The sequence below is a fragment of the Pieris brassicae genome, chromosome 13 (genome assembly GCF_905147105.1).
Source record: "Pieris brassicae chromosome 13, ilPieBrab1.1, whole genome shotgun sequence".
NCBI lineage: Eukaryota > Metazoa > Arthropoda > Insecta > Lepidoptera > Pieridae > Pieris > Pieris brassicae.
This window is the reverse complement of record NC_059677.1, coordinates 4,337,889-4,358,808: the sequence shown is the minus strand read 5'-3', so window position 1 is coordinate 4,358,808 and position 20,920 is coordinate 4,337,889. Positions and strand designations below refer to the sequence as shown.

Below are 20,920 nucleotides of genomic sequence, written 5' to 3'. Positions count from 1 at the left end.
TAAATTTCATATGTAAACTTTATTTTAACGAAATCTTACGGTTGTGTAAAGGTTATATGACAAGGACTGTATATAAAATAAGCACAGTAAGAAAATATATCTTCATCTCTTTCTCTTTCGACGACCGCCACACGGGTCGGAGCCATGGCCTTTCGCTCCGCCCGAGGTCTTACTCATCGAAATGGCCACCTGGATATATTAAAAAAAATAAACTGAATGTTTAGCACATGTCTATGTCTAGGCTAGACGTTAGGTGCGTTCTAGTTCAACTAATACAACACTGGAAATTATACAATTACCAAACTTAATCCAAAATGAAAATATTAAGTAAATAATAAAAAAAAACTAAAAGCTATCTTATGGTTCATGAATCACAATTCAAAATATAATACATATGAAATATATACTGCTTAGTAATATATTATGCATGTATCGACGTTTTGCCGATAAGATACCTCTTATAGAAATATTGTCGATACCAATACCAACACTTATTTAATTTAAATTAAATTAAGGTAAAATATATCAGGTTTGGTTAAAGCTTTTAATTTTTATTAAAAAATACAAACAGTCACAAACTTTGAATAACATTATTTTATTTGGTAAGCGCCAAATTTGAAAAGTATCTTTTGCCAAAGTATCGCCCATATATCGGTATTAGATGCATCCCTAATATATTTCTTATTTATTAAACATATTAAATGTAGTCAAAGTCAATCATTTATTCATATAGGTAACACAATGTACACTAATGAAAGGGAAAAAAATAAATATATTTGTACGAGCCAGGGCTGTACATTTTCCTCACTCAGGCTTTCTTAGTTTTATAAGCGTGATGATCCCTATGTACGCGCCAAGGCTCGCACAAGTTGCTCATTTACAAGCATGACGATTAGGAAATCGTCAACATAGGAATGTTTGTACGTGCCACGGCTGTACTTTTCGACCACTTATAAGCGTGATGATTTTCCAAATAGTCGGAGTTACACCCCGAGAGCATAGCCAGACGTAGGCACTCTCTTCTACATTAGTTATTCGTTTCATAACAATTAACTAAATCATGAGAGTTACACCCCGAGAGCATAGCCAGACGTAGGCACTCTCTTCTACATTAGTTATTCGTTTCATAACAATTAACTAAATCATGAGAGTTACACCCCGAGAGCATAGCCAGACGTTGCCTACGTTGCCTCTCTTTGACTGTTAAAATTGTATTCATTCGGTACAAAGCACGTCATTATTTCGCTCATATTCTATTGTAACACGCGAGTCGTTAATATAGAGTAAATCAATAAACCTCTATTATTTAAATCACCCTGATGACCCAGGAACCGTACAATATTTCAAATGCTTCTTTCTAGTTTTACATTTACTGCCAGTCCTCAAATCGAGGGCGTAGAACGGAAGAGAAGAACTGGCAATAACCTCTCCGCAACTCTTTTTAATCGCCAAGTTATATTTTGGCATTACACAACGTTTGTACACAATATTAACAATTTGAAAGTTTGGTCCTGGTGGCAGTAGACCTTTAACGCTGGCAGCATTTCCTCGCTGTATTGCTATATATATCTGTTGAGCGAAAGCAACAGCTCTGGAGTCACTGGAACTATCTCCCACGCGCCAACTTAAATCTTTAATTAGCGCCTGTCCACTTGAACACCACTCCGAAGGGAACAAAATCGTAATACGTATTGTATTCATGTATTTATTTGCATTCCATAACGTTACAAAAGATGTTTATGAGGCTTAAAGCTAGGTACAATATTATGGACCCTGTTAGGGCACAGCAAAAGAAGGCATTACAAAACCTATATAACATAGCTAATAGCAACACAATAAAAAATAGCACATAAAACTTTACACTCCAGCCTAGTACCAATTACATAGAATAACATTTTTTTATTTATTTAATTTTGTATATTTAGGGATTAATAATCATGAAATTAAGCTATATTTTTATCTTCTAGGTACTCATTAACGCTATAATACCATTTACGTATAAGAAGTTTTTTTAGTTTGTTTGTAAATATATGTATCTTTTTTTCATTTCTTAGTGTCTCCGGTAGTTTATTATAAATTTTGATTGACATGACTAGTGGGCTTGATGCATGTATTTGTAATCGGGAAGATGGTAGGTTTAGGCGTTTTTTGTGTCGAAGTGTATATCTTGTCTGTATGTCTTCGCGTGTGGTGTAAAATTCTTTGTGTGTATGGGCAAATTTACAGATTTCCAATATGTATAATGAGGGTAGAGTGATAATGTTTAGTTTTATGAAATGTGGTTTGCAGCTGTCTGTTTGTTCTATGTTAACTATGATCCGAATTAACTTTTTTTGAGTTGTGAATAGTGCTGGTGCGTCGGTGCTATTTCCCCACATTATTACACCGTAGTTTGGCCATGCATGCGCATAGGCGTAGTAGGTAGTTAGAGCGGTTTTCAGGTCCGTAGTCTTTTTAATTTCCCGGAAAGCATATAAAATTTTTGATAGTTTTGATTTTATTTTTTGTATGTGTGATTTCCAGTTTATGTTTGTGTCTATTGTTATACCTAGTAATGAAAATACGTTAACTTGTTCTATTGTGTGGTTGTTAAAAGAGAAATTTAGAGAAAGTGGCTTTTTTTGACGGGGGTGGAATGCTATTGTTTTGGTTTTTTCAAAAACGTATATTATACTTATGTTAAGAATATTGTGTAAACTTTAAATACAAATTAATTCGTACTAAACTTTGATACGGTAACATTCTCCAAGTTAAAAGTTAATTGTTGGTCGCTAGAGCTCTCAAAAAATGATTTGTTTTTTTTATTGTACCACCTTTAGGGTTATTGTTTAGTTAGTACTTGATCTGTCAGATACGAATTTAATACTGAAGCTATCAATTTTTAACTGCTGTACGGCTCTGTGTGACTCGTTGCGACCCATTCACGTTAAAAATCGAGCTGTGTGTGCTTAAAGGATGTTGAGATCAAGAGATCATATGCCATGACTAAGCCGGTGTGAGTTATTTGTAGATATGTGTGTGTGTAGTAGTATTTAGACTCGACTGATCGTATTCCATCATTTGTACATGATATTTCCAGTTGAAAATATACGATCCTATCACATGGCGCAACTATGACCGATCGATACTCCATCGAACTGTTAAGAATAGCTGTGTGTAGTGGGTTTTTACCACATAGGCTGCATAAATCTGATGGCAGCTAGTGCCGCCTCATGCTGTGTGTAAAATCTAGAGGTACAATTTGCAGGGCTATTTTCGTCGCTGTTGTTAAACGTTGTTTTCATATACCAGCTGGCAACTTAGGCAAACTTATTTTTTTAATATTAATTTTTATGTTACAGGAGGTTCAGCTTATGTTAAGTGATACCTCCGCCCATGGACATTCGCACTGCCAGAAGACTCGCAAGCGCGCTGCCGGCCTTTTGAGAATTGGTACGCCCTTTCCTTGTAGGACTTAAATCAAATTGGTTCGGAAATACTTCAGTGGGCAGCTGGTTCCACATATTGGTCGTGCACGGCAAACGCTCAGTTGTGGAACGACGGACGTCGAGGTGATACGGTTGATATTTTGTATTCTGCCTTGACGTCCGATGATGAAACTCAGATGAAGGTATATAAATTTCCTAATAAAAAATCTTGTGGTGCGCGACCTTTTCTTATACGCATATATATACTAAGAAATTTCATAATATCCATATACATAAACATATTTAATTCATAGGCGACTGGGGACCAGTCCTCTCGTCTGCTACGCTCTTGTCGCTGCATCAAGGCGAGCCTCTGGAAGCATCCTAGTTTCGTGATTTCCGATAAGTAAACATTGTCCTAATTACGACAGTGTATAACCATAATGTTATTTTGTCCCTTATACAATTTGACGCCTAGCCTTGATAGGTGATCGTTTCATTCTTTAGTTTGTTCCAGATTTGTATTTCCAGATACTGTCTAGAATCACACATATTTGATATCATCCTTTATTGTGTTGAAGAGTTTGGGAAGTTTGATAGGTCCAGCGAGTCTGCGGTTGGTAAACAAGATCTGAGATCAGTTTTCGATGGGATGCCAGACAGCTCGTGCTCGCAAACACATTGATGGCCTTCCTCATGAGATGAAAGTTCCCCGATAAATTCATCTTCAGAAAACACAATTTTCGTAACAGCAAATATGTTACACATCTACGGCAATGTTCACGTTCGAGTTTAGATGTAAAATTAAAAAAAGAGGGGGCCAGTAATTCACGAAAATGTATAGCTGTAAGGCTGTGGCTGGTAGCATCAGCCAGCATTTACAGCTAGACTCGGCAATATTTCTAGTATGGCCGGAATATATTGCGAAATATTTTTTTTCTGTCTGAATGTTTAGTGTCCCAACCATATAGCCGGAACGATCGCTTTGCAATCGAAACTGCGATTTTTCGGCCATATTATTGCTGTCTCGCTTTAAGTGTATCCCTTTTTCGTGCTACGTGAAGTTTGTCACGATTCGTTCGAGAAGGGCTGTGTTCGTTTGTTTATTTTGGTTATAAGTACAAGTCAAGCCATATATGTAGTCCGTTTAAAGACAAAATAATGAGCCATGTGCTGTATTAAAATGTTTTTTTTTATATTTTTGGGATATAGTCGGCAAATGATAATACATATTTCATTAAGTGTAGCCCGTGAGCAAAGATTCTATAGTGTTTAGTATAGAAGCAATCTTTGTTACATTGTATAACCAAACTGTCCCTTTCATAAAGACTCGGCCTTATTGAAACATTAACTTGACTTTCGTTTGACAGATATATATTTTAGAACTGCATTTGGGTTGATTCATTTAATATAAATGAAGTTGTTGTCAATCGTTCTGGCCGAAAGTCCAATTTGTTTCTTTCTCGCTCGCTGTTGGCCTGAAGGGCTTTGACAGTTCAGCTGAGCTTTGGAGACTATAGCTCAGCCGGAATGGGCCTTTTCCCGGCGGGGTGGAGTCAGTGAAGTACGTAGTATATATCTGGTGAGGGCTTTTTGTACCCTAAACTGATTTGGAGGGCCCGTTCGTATATAGGCTGAGCGGGAAATACTTCGATAGCGGATTTTAATGTATGACGTCATCTACGTGATTGTACCTGTGATGCTACATGTTTCATTCTAATTACAAAGGGAGCGTTCAAGTATTACGTCACGCAATTTTTGGAGATTCTTGACAACCCCCCAACGCCCATGAAACGCTTTCCCCAGTGACTCTTTATACCTAAAACTTAGCATTGGTGTTAAGTACTGGAAAGTGTAAAATAATAGTAAAAATAACGCGTAATTCAATCCCCGCCCCGCATCGAAACGTTTTACAAGATGACCCCCTCCCCCAGTGTTGCCAGATCAGAGGATTTCCCCCTAGATTTAGGGATTTCTCAAGCGTGTTAGGGGCAGAATAGGATACCAAATGCAGTTTTTTTGCTATTGTATATCACGTTCCTGATTTTGGAACTAAATTATAGTACGAAGACATAGTAAAAATGGTCGCAATCGCAAAAATCAAATAAAACTTGGAATCCGTCAATCCATTTTCTATACTACAGATACCTACACGCCCCCCCTCCCCCCCATATGCGTTACGTAATATTTAAACGCACCCTAATACAGTACACTAGGGTGATAATAAAATACAAAGATTCAAGTTATACTTTAATTACATGATTACATCATTCAAGAAATAAATATCACTTACACTTATTGTACTTTAAATTAATGATATCTACAAAGGAACATGTAATAATAATACTTATTGCTGTTACACGTAATGTCAAAAAACAACACAATTTATACTCAGAGCCGTCAATTCAATTATAGATTCTAAAAGACGGCATAGTTCCCGATAAGTTAATCCTTCTTAAGTTTGACTTAATTGCCAACTCCGAGTACGGCTGACTAAACTTAATGAAAAATAAATAACATGTAAACTACTGAGTTTCGAGAGTATACACTGAAGCATGATTGTAGCGTCGGCAAATTTCTTGACATTGACAACTGCCTGACAGTGACATTGATCGATGACGTGTGTTTTTGGGAACAGATAACTAATATAACGTAGATGTCAAATGTCGTCTATCGTTACTATGACAACCAGCGTAGATAAAAAATTTGAAAAATGACTTAGCTTTCTCTACACATTGAATAAATTTTCAGTTTAAATGTTCAAGAGATTTGCCTGATAATTCTTAATCTACTGGATTTAAATTATGGTGAATACCAAAATTATGGTGCTCCGACTTGGCTGTATCAAGATTTATAACATTTCATTAATAAACTCTATAAAAACTAACAAATTTTATAACAAAAACAGAAAAACTTTCAGCTCCATATTCTAACACAAATTTAGTTTCAATGATTTTATTTCTAGAGTGATAAGATTCGTTTGATAAATTTATGAAAATTTCAAGGGATTATACTGTAATGCCAGACTGTACGAATTGCGTCCTGTACAGTTATATCCCTTGCGAGGCTGTACATATTGCAGAAGCGTACACAACATTTTTGGCTGAGCGAAGGCTGTACATTTCATATAAACGTATTTTTTGGCTTTAAAATTATGAGAGATGAGTTTCTATTGTAAATGTTAACTTAAGGCAAAACGACGCAAGCGCATCTCTTTTTTAATACTTGTCAAACTCATTGTAGAGCTACAGATCCATGATACATTAATATGTATCCTTAATAGGATAGGGCAATCAATATTTAGAAGTGGATACAGCCAAGTTTATATACGCGAAGTCTACATCATATATTTAGGTATTTGAAGTCGGACCTCAACTCCGGCCTTCTTGGCTAAGGCCACAATCTCCGAGAGCTGTACGACCAGTTGGGCCGCCTCGTCCAGATCGTCACGTGGAACTATGCGTAGACCGGATTCGGCTATCAACTTACGGGCTTCGGTGACCTTAGTGCCCTGGAATAATTATTTATTTTAGAAATACAGACTATACTAATACGATGTCGAGAAAAATAATATATAATATTAAACAGAAAAGAAATCACGATGTTGTCGTCGGTCAGACCGTAAGGACTGACTTTGCCAGACGCAATATGCAAGCAGACTGTATCTATAATAAATTAAAAAGGCTGCTTTACAAATATCCGCTCACCGTCTACAATCTAAAAATACGACTAAAGGACTGGCTCATGAACATACCCTACGCAGAGTTGGAGCTTCTTCTGAGGCCTAGTATGTAGTACAGACTTTATTCATTCACTCACTCACACATTTGAACACACACTCACTTATGCATTCAAGCGTGACTAACAGTTTAAAATTAATACCAAAAAAAAAATATAAAAGATGTAACACAATTATATAAAAATTAAATATTTTAAGGAATGTATAATTAAGTTTGTTAAAGAGCTGGAAACCCTGACACAGTTATTTTTTACTTAAAAGGGATCCCAAATCTTACACATTGTAATGAAATTGTACTTAAAATGAATAAACATATTTTATTATTATCATTATTATTAAACACATAACACACATATTAAACACAATATCGCTACTGTGAATTCGATCTGTGAACATATAAATATGTCGATAGTATCGACAACATTCAGTATGCGCCGGTTCTGAATAACATTGGCAGATGACAGAATGGAATTGCATAAAATCTCTAAAAATATTAATACACTAAAGCGCGTCGCAGTAAGTGCAATTGCGTCATGGCGCAGTGTAAACACGAAATTGCAGTCATTTTTAAATATATAAATGTCCGTATATTAAAGAGCTTTCTGGGATTTGGCATATTTTTCTCATAATAAGTTACGTCCGTACCGAAATTCTATATAACTAGTCTGGCCATAAATAAAAAAATCAATGGCGCTACAACCTTTTTAGCTCTGGGCCTCAGATTTCTGTATCTGTTTCATGATCGTTTGTGAATTGAATAGGCAAGTAGGTGATCAGCCTTCTGTGCCTGACGCACGCCGTCGACTTTTTGGGTCCAAGGCAAGCCGGTTTCCTCACGATGTTTACCTTCACCGTCGGAGCTAATGTTAAATGCGCACAAAAGAAAATCCATTGGTGCAAAGCCGGGGATCGAACCTACGACCTCAGGGATGAGAGTCGCACGCTGAAGCCAACACTGCTCTACCATAAATACTGTTATATAAAAACTTTTTTTTTCATCTTTTTGATTATTTTGAATTTGGAACACGTATATAATTTTTAAAACTTCTTACGATTTTGCGCCATTTTACATATTTTTACGTCATTATTATCAAATGCAATATGGAATGGAGTGTTAAATAAAATAGGATTGCCTTGATCGCCTTGCACAAAGTGGATATGGAGCCGTCGGTCATATTCCAAACACTTCAAAAGCTTCATCAGCCGTATGTCCGTATATCGTACTATCAACAGATACAACAATACTTCGATATCTCTCAAAGACCAGAGAAGGTCAGGGCTGCCGCGTGCTGTCAAAACTACAAAGACTCTTAATGCTGCTAATCCAGAATTCGTCGAGGCGAGAAATTAAGATTCCCGCGTATTATAAAACAAGACCTGAAGCTCAGTGCTTATCGCCAATATACAGGACATGCCCTAAAGTATATACAATGAAAGAGAGTGGATGGATCAATGCGTCTTCCATCCGCGCTAAGCAAGAGGAAAGCACGGAAATATCCACCGAAAAAAATCACAATTGAAGAATCACTACAATGAGCAACTGCGCAAAATTTTAAAGTACGGTTACAGTTCTAAAGCTGTTCAAACGGTCGGATAGGTACAACGTGATCATCATCCTGCGTCAGTGATGGTTTGGCATGTCTAACAAGGCAGGAGTAACAAAACTACATTTTTGTGAAAGTGAAACCTTCAGCCAAAATGTATCTTGGTGAAAGCTCTCAGTAATAGCAGCACTCTTTAAAAATATACCGTGGACTTTCCAGCAGGATTCTGCACCTGGTCTCAAGGGATCAAGTATTACGTCACGCAATTTTTGAAGATTCTTAACCCCCCCCCCCACGCCATGAATGTATCCAATAGTAAAACGTTTCGTGACCACCCCCAGTGACCCTTTTTACCATTATGTGGTGTAAAGTACTAGTAAGTGGAAAGTAATATTAACAATAACGTGAAATTCATCTTTCATCCGCGCTCCGCATCGTAACGTTTTACAAGAGGACCCCCCCCCCCCCCAAATTCGTTACGTAATACTTGAACGCAAGGCACGAAGCCTTGGGGAGCGTAACCAAGACTGTCTTGAAACTAACGTTACGGACGTTATGAGAGCCGAAGACTATGCCTCATCTAGCCCAGAACTCAACCCTTTAGACTTCAAATTATGGTCAGTTTTAGAGGCCATGGCCTGCTCTAAAAACACGGCGACATTGGATAACTAAAAATATCTTTGGAGCTATGGCGAAATTTCCCTTGGAAAGTGCGTAAATCCATACATTCGTGGCCAAACAGATCAAAGGCCTGTATAATTATACTGCCTTTTTATAATTTCTAATATTACCTGTAGACGAACGATGACCGGAATTTGGATGTCAAGGTTCTTGGCCGCGTTGATTATACCCTCAGCGATGACGTCACACCGCATAATACCTCCAAAGATGTTCACCAAAATGGCCGACACGTTCGGGTCGGACAGAATGATTTTGAACGCTTCCTGAAATTGTTAAATTAAATATTGATAAACACACTAGCTGATTAATATTCATATATTAATATATTCGTAGGGTAAAAGCCATGAGGCTATTTGCAGATAATTTGATATTGATTAGCATAGACAATTTTTTTTTCGGACATAATCTGTGGCATTTGCATCAGATTTTATTTTAAGAAATGATTGTATATTTTTAAATATAACGAGTCGATCTCAAATCTCCAAACAGATGTCTTTCTAGTGCTAAATATCTCACTTCTCTCTTACCGAACACACGTGTAGTATAAAGCACAAATATCGCCTTATTATACGAAGTATTCGCTTCAACTCTTATCTATGGATCCTGAGGTAGTCAAACTATCCAGATACAAACTCGCAAATTCCATAAAAATTACGCTACTAGAATTGTCTACATGGGCCTAAGTATGACTTTGAGCTTCTAAAAACACAAACACAACGCACGCTCATAACAACTCTCAGCTTCAAATATATACCTAGGCACACATTGTACCACTGAATAATTATTACCTAGTTATTATTGGGGTTTGTAAAGACAAACATCTCGCATAATCACTTGATTTTAAAATGTTCTTTAATTAATGTGTATGTAATAATGTATATACATTTTAGTAAAGGCAGATTGTCAGAAACTTCTTTCTAACATGCCGTTTGCCCCGTATTATGAAAAAAGTCAAGAAACATTATGTTTCTATATTCTAATTTTTAATCTGTATTGATCTGTCATTTAATAGTTATTTTTTTATATCTAGTCTACTATATAAGTGTTGTATAAACAGGAAATGGAGTTTGAACGATAACGGTTTATTAAGACGTTTGATTGCAATTAATCTTCGAACAAAGTTCATAGGCGTGGTTCAAAGAACTGAGATACCGTTTGACGTGTTTTTATCATATTACTATGAAAGATATAAAATTTTGTACAAATATTCTGGTTTCTGATTTTTAGTATAGAAATAATGCAATATATAATTTTTGGAACAAAATACTGGCAGGCATAGCCATCACATATAAAAAAGTGAATGACGTTTTTAAAAATAGAAGGCATTTATATAGGTCACGTTTGTTCTTCAAAATATATTAAATTGGTCAGAGGGGTTTTCAAGAAATAGTAATAATGCAATACATTCTCCTTGAAAAGAAAATAAATAAGACAACCCAGATCACAGATAATAATAATTAAAAACATCTCATCTTTTTGAAAGGAAAATAAATACTGGCAGGGAAAGCGCAGACCATAGATACTAATAATAAAATAAAATTCTTTTGTTTTTAAAAATAGAACTAATTTGTTTGCGTCGTATTTGTTCTTTATAAGTTGGCGCGGTTACAAAAAGCTCTGTATTATAAAAAAAACATGTTTTCTTTAAATCCTCAACTAAAGTAATATTTACACTTAAAATCCTTAATTCTCCAGTAATATCCACACTAAATCGCGTTTTAGTAACAATAAGCACAAAAGGCAGCATCATTGCCCACTTGCCGATAAAAAAACAGGCCAAGACTGTTTCTATGTCAGGAACTACTGAACCGTTTTTGAAAGTTGTACCTTCAAAAAGCCGGATTATTCTTAAGTTTTGTTTATTTCAAGGCTGCCGGACTTACGGTTACCAGTACGAAACGCTTTTAAACAAATCCACTTACGGTGACAGCCTGCGCAGTAGCACCACCACCAACATCAAGGAAGTTGGCTGGATCGCCCCCGTACAGTTTGATGATGTCCATCGTGGCCATCGCGAGACCGGCACCGTTCACCATACAACCAATGTTACCTATTAATAATAATTTCAGACCATTTTTATATGTTAAAAACTATTTTAGCTGTGGCTAAGAAACAAAAGTAGCTATGGGAGCGTTCAAGAATAATGTTCCGAATTTAGTTGGGAAAAGTCAAAAGTAAAAAACCTTACCGGAGGGGATTGTAGAACTACGCATTCAGAAGCGACTTTCTGGTAGTTTACGCCACATATAAATTTGATCACTGGCCACGTAGTGTCCGTAATCATACAACCATTTAAGAAATAGTGTCTATAGAACAAATTGTTAATGAGCCGAGTTATGTAACCATACAAAGCAGGGTTGACCTAGTGGCTACAGCGTGCGACTCTCATCCCTGAGGTTGAAGGTTCTATCCCCGGCTGTACACCAATGGATTTTCTTTCTAGGTGCGCATTTAACATTAACTCGATCGGTGAAGGAAAACATCGTGAGGAAACCACCCAAAAAGTCGACGGCGTGCATCAGGCACAGAAAGAATGATCATGAAACAGAATACAGAAATCTGAGGCGCAGACCTAAAAAGGTACAACCTTTTTGCGCCATTGTTTTTTTTTTAATTCTACCAAAATAATCATAAATATTAATACAAGTTGCAAAACAAATAAAATAATATATCTCTGTTACACCAACGTAATAATATATCCGCGAATAGTGGTAATACTGTTAATTACGTTCTAGACATTCGTCAAAATTACCGTCGTAATAGGCGATTACTGTGTCGTCGGTAATGACGTTTAAACAGTAACCATAAAACTTTTGCTCTTCAGTGTAATTAGATTACGGTAATGTACATTTAAAGAAAACACTTTTTCAACGGATTTAAGTTAAGTATTATTATAACCTATAATTATTTTATGTAATTTAATCGCGTGCTTTAGAGCGTGCGTGGTCACGGTGACTGAAGACAAAAGGTGCTGAACGTCAAAAAGTATCACAACTGTAGAGAAAGTTGTATTATCTGTATTTATTTCCCCGGAGTTGGGAAAACTTTAAAACTATGTAAAATAATTATAAGTTTATAATAATATATAACTGCAATCCGTTGATAAAGTGTTTTCCTTAAATGTGTAAAAGTTTTTTGAAGAAAAGACAATACAATGTACATTTAGTAATTTTTAACCATTTACACTAGATACATAATCACAATGTTCAAATCGTCGAATTATACATTTTTATTTACTCTGTAAATTTTGCTTTTACTACTTTATTCCCCAAGCGATACAACCTCAAACTCAAAATAATTTTATTCATATAGGTAACCAAGTAAACTTATGTACGTCAACAGATAAGATGTTAAATTGATTCTAAATTTACATTTACTACCAGTTCGTAAAGCGGGCAAGAATCTTTTCGCCACTCTTTTTAATCGCTAAGTTTTGAATCATACAAATTGTTTGAACTCGAGCAAATCAATGCCAAGGATTAGGATCATTCAAATTTATAAAAAAGCTTTATTGATTCGTTTAAGTTTAACGAGAGTTTTTAATTTATCTATCTATATATAAATTAATCCCTATTTCTTGGTCACGGCATCACGCGTGAACGGCTGGAGCGATTTCGTTAATTCTCTTTTTGTTGTGTTTGTTATTGTCAGGATAACGTTCTTATGAAAGAAAAGTACAGACATATAAACGTATATGAAACATATATAGTTAAACTCACCATCAAGGGCAATGTAGTTCAAATCGAATTTGGCGGCTTCGATCTCCTTGGCGTCCTCTTGCGTGGTGTCCCTCAATTTGAACAAATCCTTTTGTCTGAACTCAGCGTTATCGTCGAACCGGAATTTGGCATCCAAGCAAAAGACTAAAAGAAATTATTTATTTATAATAAAAAACATTATTCAATACAATAACGTTTTTGGGTGCTCTTGGGACTGCCTCACTTCTGCAGTGCTTCGAAGTTGTTCGGATTAATACCTGCAGCTGAGTTTCATCATCGGACGTCGAGGCAGAATACGAAAATCCCACCCTTATCACGTCGACGTCCAACGTTCCACGACTGAGCGTTTTTCAAGGCAATGTTTGCCGCGCACCACCGCTATGTGTTACCAGCCGCCCACTGAAGTATTTCCGAACCAATTCGACTTAGGGTCCTTCAAGAAAAGAGCGTACCAATTCTTCAAAAGCCGGCAACGCACTCGCGAGCCCTCTGGCATTGATAGTGTCCATGGGCGGCGGTATCACTTAACATCGGATGATCCTCCTGCCCGTTTGCCCCCAGTTTTATAAGAAAAAAAAATGTTCGCCCAAGCCTGTACAGATTTCTGGGTTATTATTAGAATTAAAATAGGATCGCTATTGAGCCAGGTATTGGGAGGTCGGAACAGCATCTTGAAGGGTGTGGCTGATGACCTGTCTTCGCATATCATTAGGCATTTTGTGCGTACACTTGTCGGTTCAGATCTGGTGTGTAGAATTCTTCATGAGTTTTATGTTTTTATGTTTAGCTTTATAATAATATACTAACACTAGTCTGTAAGTTTATACTAACATAATGATGGATTATTTTATCTGAACAAATAAATAATAACAATAACTGGCTGCCGCGCGAATTTTCATATCTCAAATCACAATCTGGCCTTCAGCGCTCAAAATGTGAAAATATCTGATTGCATAATTTTCTTTTTTTAACTAATGTATATTACCTCAACTGAATATTATAATATACTTAGTGAGAAATAATTATCTTAAACCCTTCAAAATACATTTAACAAACGCAACTAATAATCTTCAGTTTAAATTAATACTGTGATAATAAATCAAAAGAAATGAAACATTTCTCATCTTATTCCGTCTCACATAATCTTATATAATAAGTTAAGTATCTAATGGAAAGTATGAAGAACAACTTTCTTCATTTCAATGATCCGTCATAGACCACGCTTCCTTTTTAATCTACTTTAAACAAGGCCGGCAACGCACTCGCGAGCCCTCTGGCATTGAGAGTACAATCAAACCATTCAAACGATTTAAAATTGCACGTAAAACGTCATAAACAAATCTAAACACTGACGCGCCATAGATAGCCGATGCAAGGAACCTGTTCTTGACTAGAATTCTCATTCGAATACAGGTGAGTTCCTATATTCGAAAACAGATGAGTTCTTAAATTCGAATACAGGTGAGTTCTTATATTCGAATACAGGTGAGTCCTTATATTCGTATACGGGTGAGTTCCTATATTCGAAAACAGATGAGTTCTTAAATTCGAATACAGGTGAGTTCTTATATTCGAATACAGGTGAGTCCTTATATTCGTATACGGGTGAGTTCCTATATTCGAAAACAGATGAGTTCTTAAATTCGAATACAGGTGAGTTCTTATATTCGAATACAGGTGAGTCCTTATATTCGTATACGGGTGAGTTCCTATATTCGAAAACAGATGAGTTCTTAAATTCGAATACAGGTGAGTTCTTATATTCGAATACAGGTGAGTCCTTATATTCGTATACGGGTGAGTTCCTATATTCGATAACAGATGAGTTCTTAAATTCGAATACAGGTGAGTTCTTATATTCGAATACAGGTGAGTCCTTATATTCGTATACGGGTGAGTTCCTATATTCGAAAACAGATGAGTTCTTAAATTCGAATACAGGTGAGTCCTTATATTCGTATACGGGTGAGTTCCTATATTCGAAAACAGATGAGTTCTTATATTCTAACATGTCGATAATGTCTGATTAGCATAATTTATAATTGTTTGATTTATGTAATTTTTTTTTTAATTTAAATTTAATAATGTTTCTTTTTATATTAGTAAGAAGTGTAGCTGGTAACGAGTTTATTAAATTCGAAATAGAAATTAGTTTTTTTTAGTTTCTACGTGTTCCCATGGGCGGTATCACTTAACATCAGGTGAGCCTCCTGCCCGTTTGCCCCATTCTATAAAAAAAAATCTACGTTTCTAATGCTTACATTTTCCTGATATAGCATCCTCCGCATAGGGATTGACCTCAATGAGAAGAGCGTCCTTCTTCAGAAACAGTTCATACAGTTTCTTAATCATATCGGCAGCATCCGCAGAGTGTTCTTGTAGACCAATCTAAAAAAGGTAATTTCATTAATTTGAACTGAATTTATAATAAACTAGCTGCCCCCGCGAACGTCGTCTCTCCTTAATGTGGTTTTAGTTAGCCTTAATACTGTGACACGAAAGAATAATTTCACTGTATTATCGTCACTATAACTTGAATTATATTTACACTTCGGTCTAAGTGACACGTGGTTGGCAATGCTGACACTAAAATTAAATAGAAATAATTAAATTTCACGACATTTCGTTTACTACAAAATAAATTTAATTCATACTTCAGCCTCAATAACACGTGGTAATCATGATATTGAATTGTAGTTTATGACACGTTTGTGGGTTTACCATAGCAGTGCCATCTCCTGATTACTTACTCAATCCAGTCGAAAAGTATCGACATCTGTTAAAAACTTTTGCAGTTAAGACATAATTGTGCCTGTCAATTAATTATAGACAAATAATTTGCAATAAAATAAAATTGCGACTATAATTAAAGATCTAAGCTATCCTATCTCTTAAGTTGGACCAGACTGCTCACAGTGTACCAATTTAAGTGTACCAGTTAAGTAGTTTAGGAGTACATCGCGGACAAACATCGTAACAGGAAATTTATATATGAGGTCCTTACATATGAAATTGGCGTATTTCGTACTGGCCACTTTACTCACGATGTTCTCCTCTTTGGTAAGGAATTCCACATTCAAATTTATACAGCTATTTACTCATGTATTTGTGCTTCGATGGCCGTCATTAATTTTTTTTCCTTCTGTTTTTTTCTGTTTGCGTCACTCATTTTACAAAATGGAAAACGCATTATTTACGAGTACGAGTTCCGCCGTGGCACTAGTGCTGCGGAAACGACTCGAAGGGTGAATGATGTGTATGGCGGTCATGTTGCAAAAGAAAACACAAAAATCTGGTCGTTCTGGAAATTTCGACCTGCAGAACAAGCCCCGTGGACGGCCTGAGACCCAAGTTGATAATGAAGTACTGAAGGCTATTGTGGAAGCGGATCCATCGCAAACCACGTCCGAGTTAGCTAGCAGGTTAGCAGTTAGCAGGCTGCGGTGTTAGTGATAAAACTGTTTTAATTCACTTGAAGCAAATTGGGAAGATTAAAAAGCTTGAAAGGTGGGTACCTCACGAATTGACTGAAGGTATTTTAAACCGAATCATTACCTGTGATGAAAAATGGATTCTTTACGATAATCGGAAGCGCTCAGCGCAATGGTTGGATCCTGACCAGCCAGCCAAATCCTGCCCCAAGCGAAAATTATCCCCAAAAAAGGTACTTGTAAGCGTTTGGTGGACTAGTGCCGGTATTGTTCATTGCAGTTTTCTCAAATCTGGCCAGACTATTACGGCTGATGTCTATTGTCAGCAATTGCAAACCATGATGGAAAAGCTAGCGGCTAAACAAACTAGGCTGGTCAATCGCTCCACGCCACTGCTACTTCACGACAACGCTAGACCACACACTGCACAACAGACGGCTACCAAATTAGAAGAGCTTCAATTGGAATGTCTAAGACATCCTCCGTACTCCCCGGACCTTGCTCCAACAGATTACCATTTTTTTCGAAATTTGGACAACTTATTGCAAGGGAAAAAAATTAACTCTGATGGGGCAGTCCAAATCGCCTTCACAGATTTAATTTATTCCCGTCCGACTGGTTTTTTTAAGTAAAGGGATCAATGACCTACCTATTAGATGGCAAAAGTGCAAAGAAAACAATGGTTCATGCTTTGATTAATTAAATATATTATATTTAAAAATATTCGACTCTTTGTTCCTCCCATACAAAACGCCAATTTCATATGTAAGGACCTAATATATTAAGATGTTAAGTATTATCCGATACCCATATACCATCGGCGATATTTTAATTGCCAATACAACCATACTTTTCAAATATTAAAATGAAACTGTTTGAACTAGTTCGTTGAAAACGAGACACGAACTATCTATCCTAGGAATCCCCGCGTGTTATTCAGTTTGTTGTCTCTCTCTTAGTCCGATTTTTACGATACAAAATGAAATACAAAAATCTTATCAATGTTAATTTTAATTAATAACTGGTATTTATTTTATTTTAATAACTTAACTTTACCTTTATTCAAAGTTAGTGACTGTTTATATTTTTTAATAAAAATTAAAAACTTTAACCAATCTTGACATCTTTTACTTTAATATAATTTTAATTCAATAAGCGTTGGCATCAAGTCGATATTTCTATAAGAGTATCATATCAGCAAATATGCCTATCGATGCATCCCTATCATCTTTATCACAATAAATTTACCCCATCTAAGAGAATTAGCTGTGTTTAGAACAGATGAAAGTGTATTTATACATATGAAAATAGTAAAAAAAAAATATAAATGTTACTTGTTAGACAGATAAATATGTGATCACAAACTATAAGACTGTAGTGCTTACCTTTTCAATAACACGGCAAACTTGGTCATCAGTTATGCCTTTAATAATGTCTATGGGCTCATATGTGATAGCCTCAGGATTTTCCGCAGCTACATCTTCTATGTTAACACCACCTTGTGATGATGCAATAATCACTGGACCCTGTAAATGGTTATTATTATATGGATACATAATAGGTCTCTTACATCTACAATTTCTAAATATTTCCTTCCTTCATTAAGGTTATGAGTAATATAAAGACACACTTATGACATGTAAACCTTTTTACTGCTTACTTTTGCTAATAACTTTTAATTAATGGATATAAAAAACTTCAAAGTTTTTTTATATGCATTAATGCAAAGAGGGTTCAGAGTCCTCTCAATTCAAGTCATTGAATAAACTATGTTCATTATAGATTGATGTTTTTCTTATAATCCTATTAAATCAAACTTACATTAAAACTTCGTTCCATCATTACAGCAACATAATACTCTCTGCGGGGAAACTTTCTCTCTGTAACCATCACCATGTTGCAAATACGCCCTGCGGCTCCAGTTTGCTTTGTGACCAAGTATTGTTTTAACATTTTGCCTACAATATCTCCAGCCTTTTCGGGTCTAAAATTTTAAAAAAAATATAATGTATTTCTACAATTAAATTATTAGTTAATTAAATAATTATATGCACTTACGTGTCCACCATTCTGACACCGCCTTTAAGGCCATTTTTGAATGAACCCCTACCTCTGCCACCAGCAAGAACCTAAAAACTTTTTGAACTAAGTATTCTTTATTCAACACAAATAAACTGTGTTTTGTTTTAGTGTTACCTGAGCTTTTAAAACAATATCTTTGGTATTAAGTTCAGTGGCAAACTTGACTGCCTCGTCCTTTGTCTTAGCAATATTGAACGTGGGAACTGGGATACCATTATCGCGGAGTAATGTATAGCTGACATATTCATGAACATTTAGGTTTCGAACTTGTTGTTTGCTTGGAACTTTGTTTGAAGTTGCTGCCAATAACTAAAAGAGTAGAGAGAGATTAATCAATAAATTTGTACATAGACATTATTTTACCTATGAGAATTTTTGAAGTATTAGGTTTAGGCACGTACATTTTTTAAATATATTTTAATAAGTCTAATAGACTATATAAACATATGTATAAGATGACGTAAGGACTACAAGGTATAATTCTGACAAGGTCGAGTATATAAATATTACATAAACTGCAAATCTTTTCACAAAGAGTTTTACTTTAGTAAAAGTACTCTGAAGATAAAATTTGTTTCTTTTCATTTAGCAAATCATGAAGAGAAAGGGTTTTAAATTAATGGTCAATAAAAAATTCTAGTATTAAATTGGGATTTAAAATAATTAAATTTGACATAGAAAGTTATATCAAAATTTCCTGTAATAGTAGAAAAAATTCGTACCTACCTTGGTTCCATTTTTTAGCAAAACAGTTTCAGCAAAATTAAAAGAACGAGGAAGTAAAGTCGCCATTTTCCCTGTACTAAAACTCTAAAATCTGAAAAGTTGTGGCAGCGATCTGACAGAACCTGGCAAGTTCTTGGCAGATTATTTGACAATGCACATTTCTGATTTTCTTAATAACTTTTATATATGATGATTTTTATTATCTTACAGGTTATACCCAAAAAAAAGTTATGGCTATCTATGGTCAGTATTAAAATAATCAAATTATAAGATATACAGTTTAATTGAAGACAAGCAAACTCTAGTAACACCCTCTTTCCTTGCTTAATTCGCTCTATTTTATCATACTGAATTGGAACCGCTAAAATCTCAACCGAAGAAATGTGTTGGTGCTTTGTTTTCTAAGGCCATCATTAGGATCAGAATAAAAACAAACATTAGAATAGACATAAATGTTTGTCGTGCTTTAATTTAAGTGGATTGGCAGTAGGTTTCGTCCAGGCTGGCTTCGTCGTGAAGTTTAATTACTGTTTAATGATATTATTTTTAAATGTGAAATACATATTTTGAAATATCTTTTTTTTTGAGTAGAGCGGTATAGATCTATCGGAATCTTATTCCATAATCTAATTTAATAAGTATTGCCCCCAACAAATTTTTATTTCGGTGAAATTAGGGTGACACTAAATAAATGCGAAACATAATCCCTAAAAGTATTTGGAGTTTGAATCTGCATCTCGGCATATCCACTCCAGGTCATATTGCATACACTAATGCCCCGAAGCCTAAGTAAAGCTGAATGCCAGACACGATTTCTCCCACCTATGTTAAGCGATGTAGGTTTATATTATCGTTATCCCTAATCTATAATAGATCCCTTCAACAAAAATTCCTAAACAATGGATAGGGTCTCGTGTTGTAGCTGATGTATTGTTTATATACATAAATATGGAGATCTTAGTGAAAAAGTTACGGTCCTATCTGCATTTCATCTTGTTTATTATTATTGAAGTGACAGTTCTTTATCGGCGTTGTAAAAAAAATACCGACACATTTTTCGGTTATGCGTCACATTATTCCTTTATTTTTTTTCATTATTTATTTAACCAATTTTTGTAAAGTTGCATATAGTTGATCATTTTTCGAAAAATAAGGTCATAAAGAAGTTTCACTTCTTACGTACACGCACACATTTTTTATTTTTGTGTTCATCTTGTTTTTACAAGCTCTCTTGATTTGTCTTGTATCTATCTCATAATTTCCAAAGTATTGACCGGTGTATCTGTGATGAACAGCATGGTATTAGAAGGGGTCGTTCAACTCAAACAAAGCCGACAAAGTGGTCTTAACTCTTAATAATCTTGACTGCTCACTAACTCATTAAAAAATAAAATTAAAATTAACGTTTATATCTTAAGTTTACTTATTTATTAACAGCTCATGAATGGCCAAATTCTAATTAAATAACTAATAAAGCAGTCACGACATCCGCACAAATTTCATAACCGGAATACAGATTGGTTCAGCTATCAAGCAAGCTATCAAGCATTGAAAACAATGCGGAACATATGTTCACGTCTATGAGAAAAAC

General features: G+C 35.4%; 1 protein-coding gene across 2 annotated transcripts; it reads right to left on the bottom strand.

Annotated features, from left to right (window-relative positions):
- On the bottom strand, positions 1 to 19,467 carry LOC123717758 (succinate--CoA ligase [ADP-forming] subunit beta, mitochondrial). Of its 2 annotated transcripts, XM_045673916.1 has the most exons (11): positions 19,330 to 19,467; positions 18,718 to 18,912; positions 18,580 to 18,650; positions 18,343 to 18,505; positions 17,907 to 18,047; positions 15,352 to 15,478; positions 13,091 to 13,234; positions 11,294 to 11,421; positions 9,482 to 9,634; positions 6,778 to 6,918; positions 1 to 189 (listed from the first exon to the last, which is right to left on the bottom strand). In XM_045673916.1, the coding sequence occupies exons 1-11, from the start codon at positions 19,393 to 19,395 to the stop codon at positions 103 to 105; spliced, it is 1,416 nt and encodes a 471-aa protein (XP_045529872.1). In that variant the 5' UTR covers positions 19,396 to 19,467; the 3' UTR covers positions 1 to 102. The 2 variants fall into 2 exon arrangements, with proteins under 2 accessions (XP_045529872.1, XP_045529873.1); XM_045673917.1 differs by lacking the exon at positions 1 to 189 and having other exon boundaries at positions 6,690 to 6,918.
- Positions 19,468 to 20,920: the final 1,453 nt, after the last annotated feature.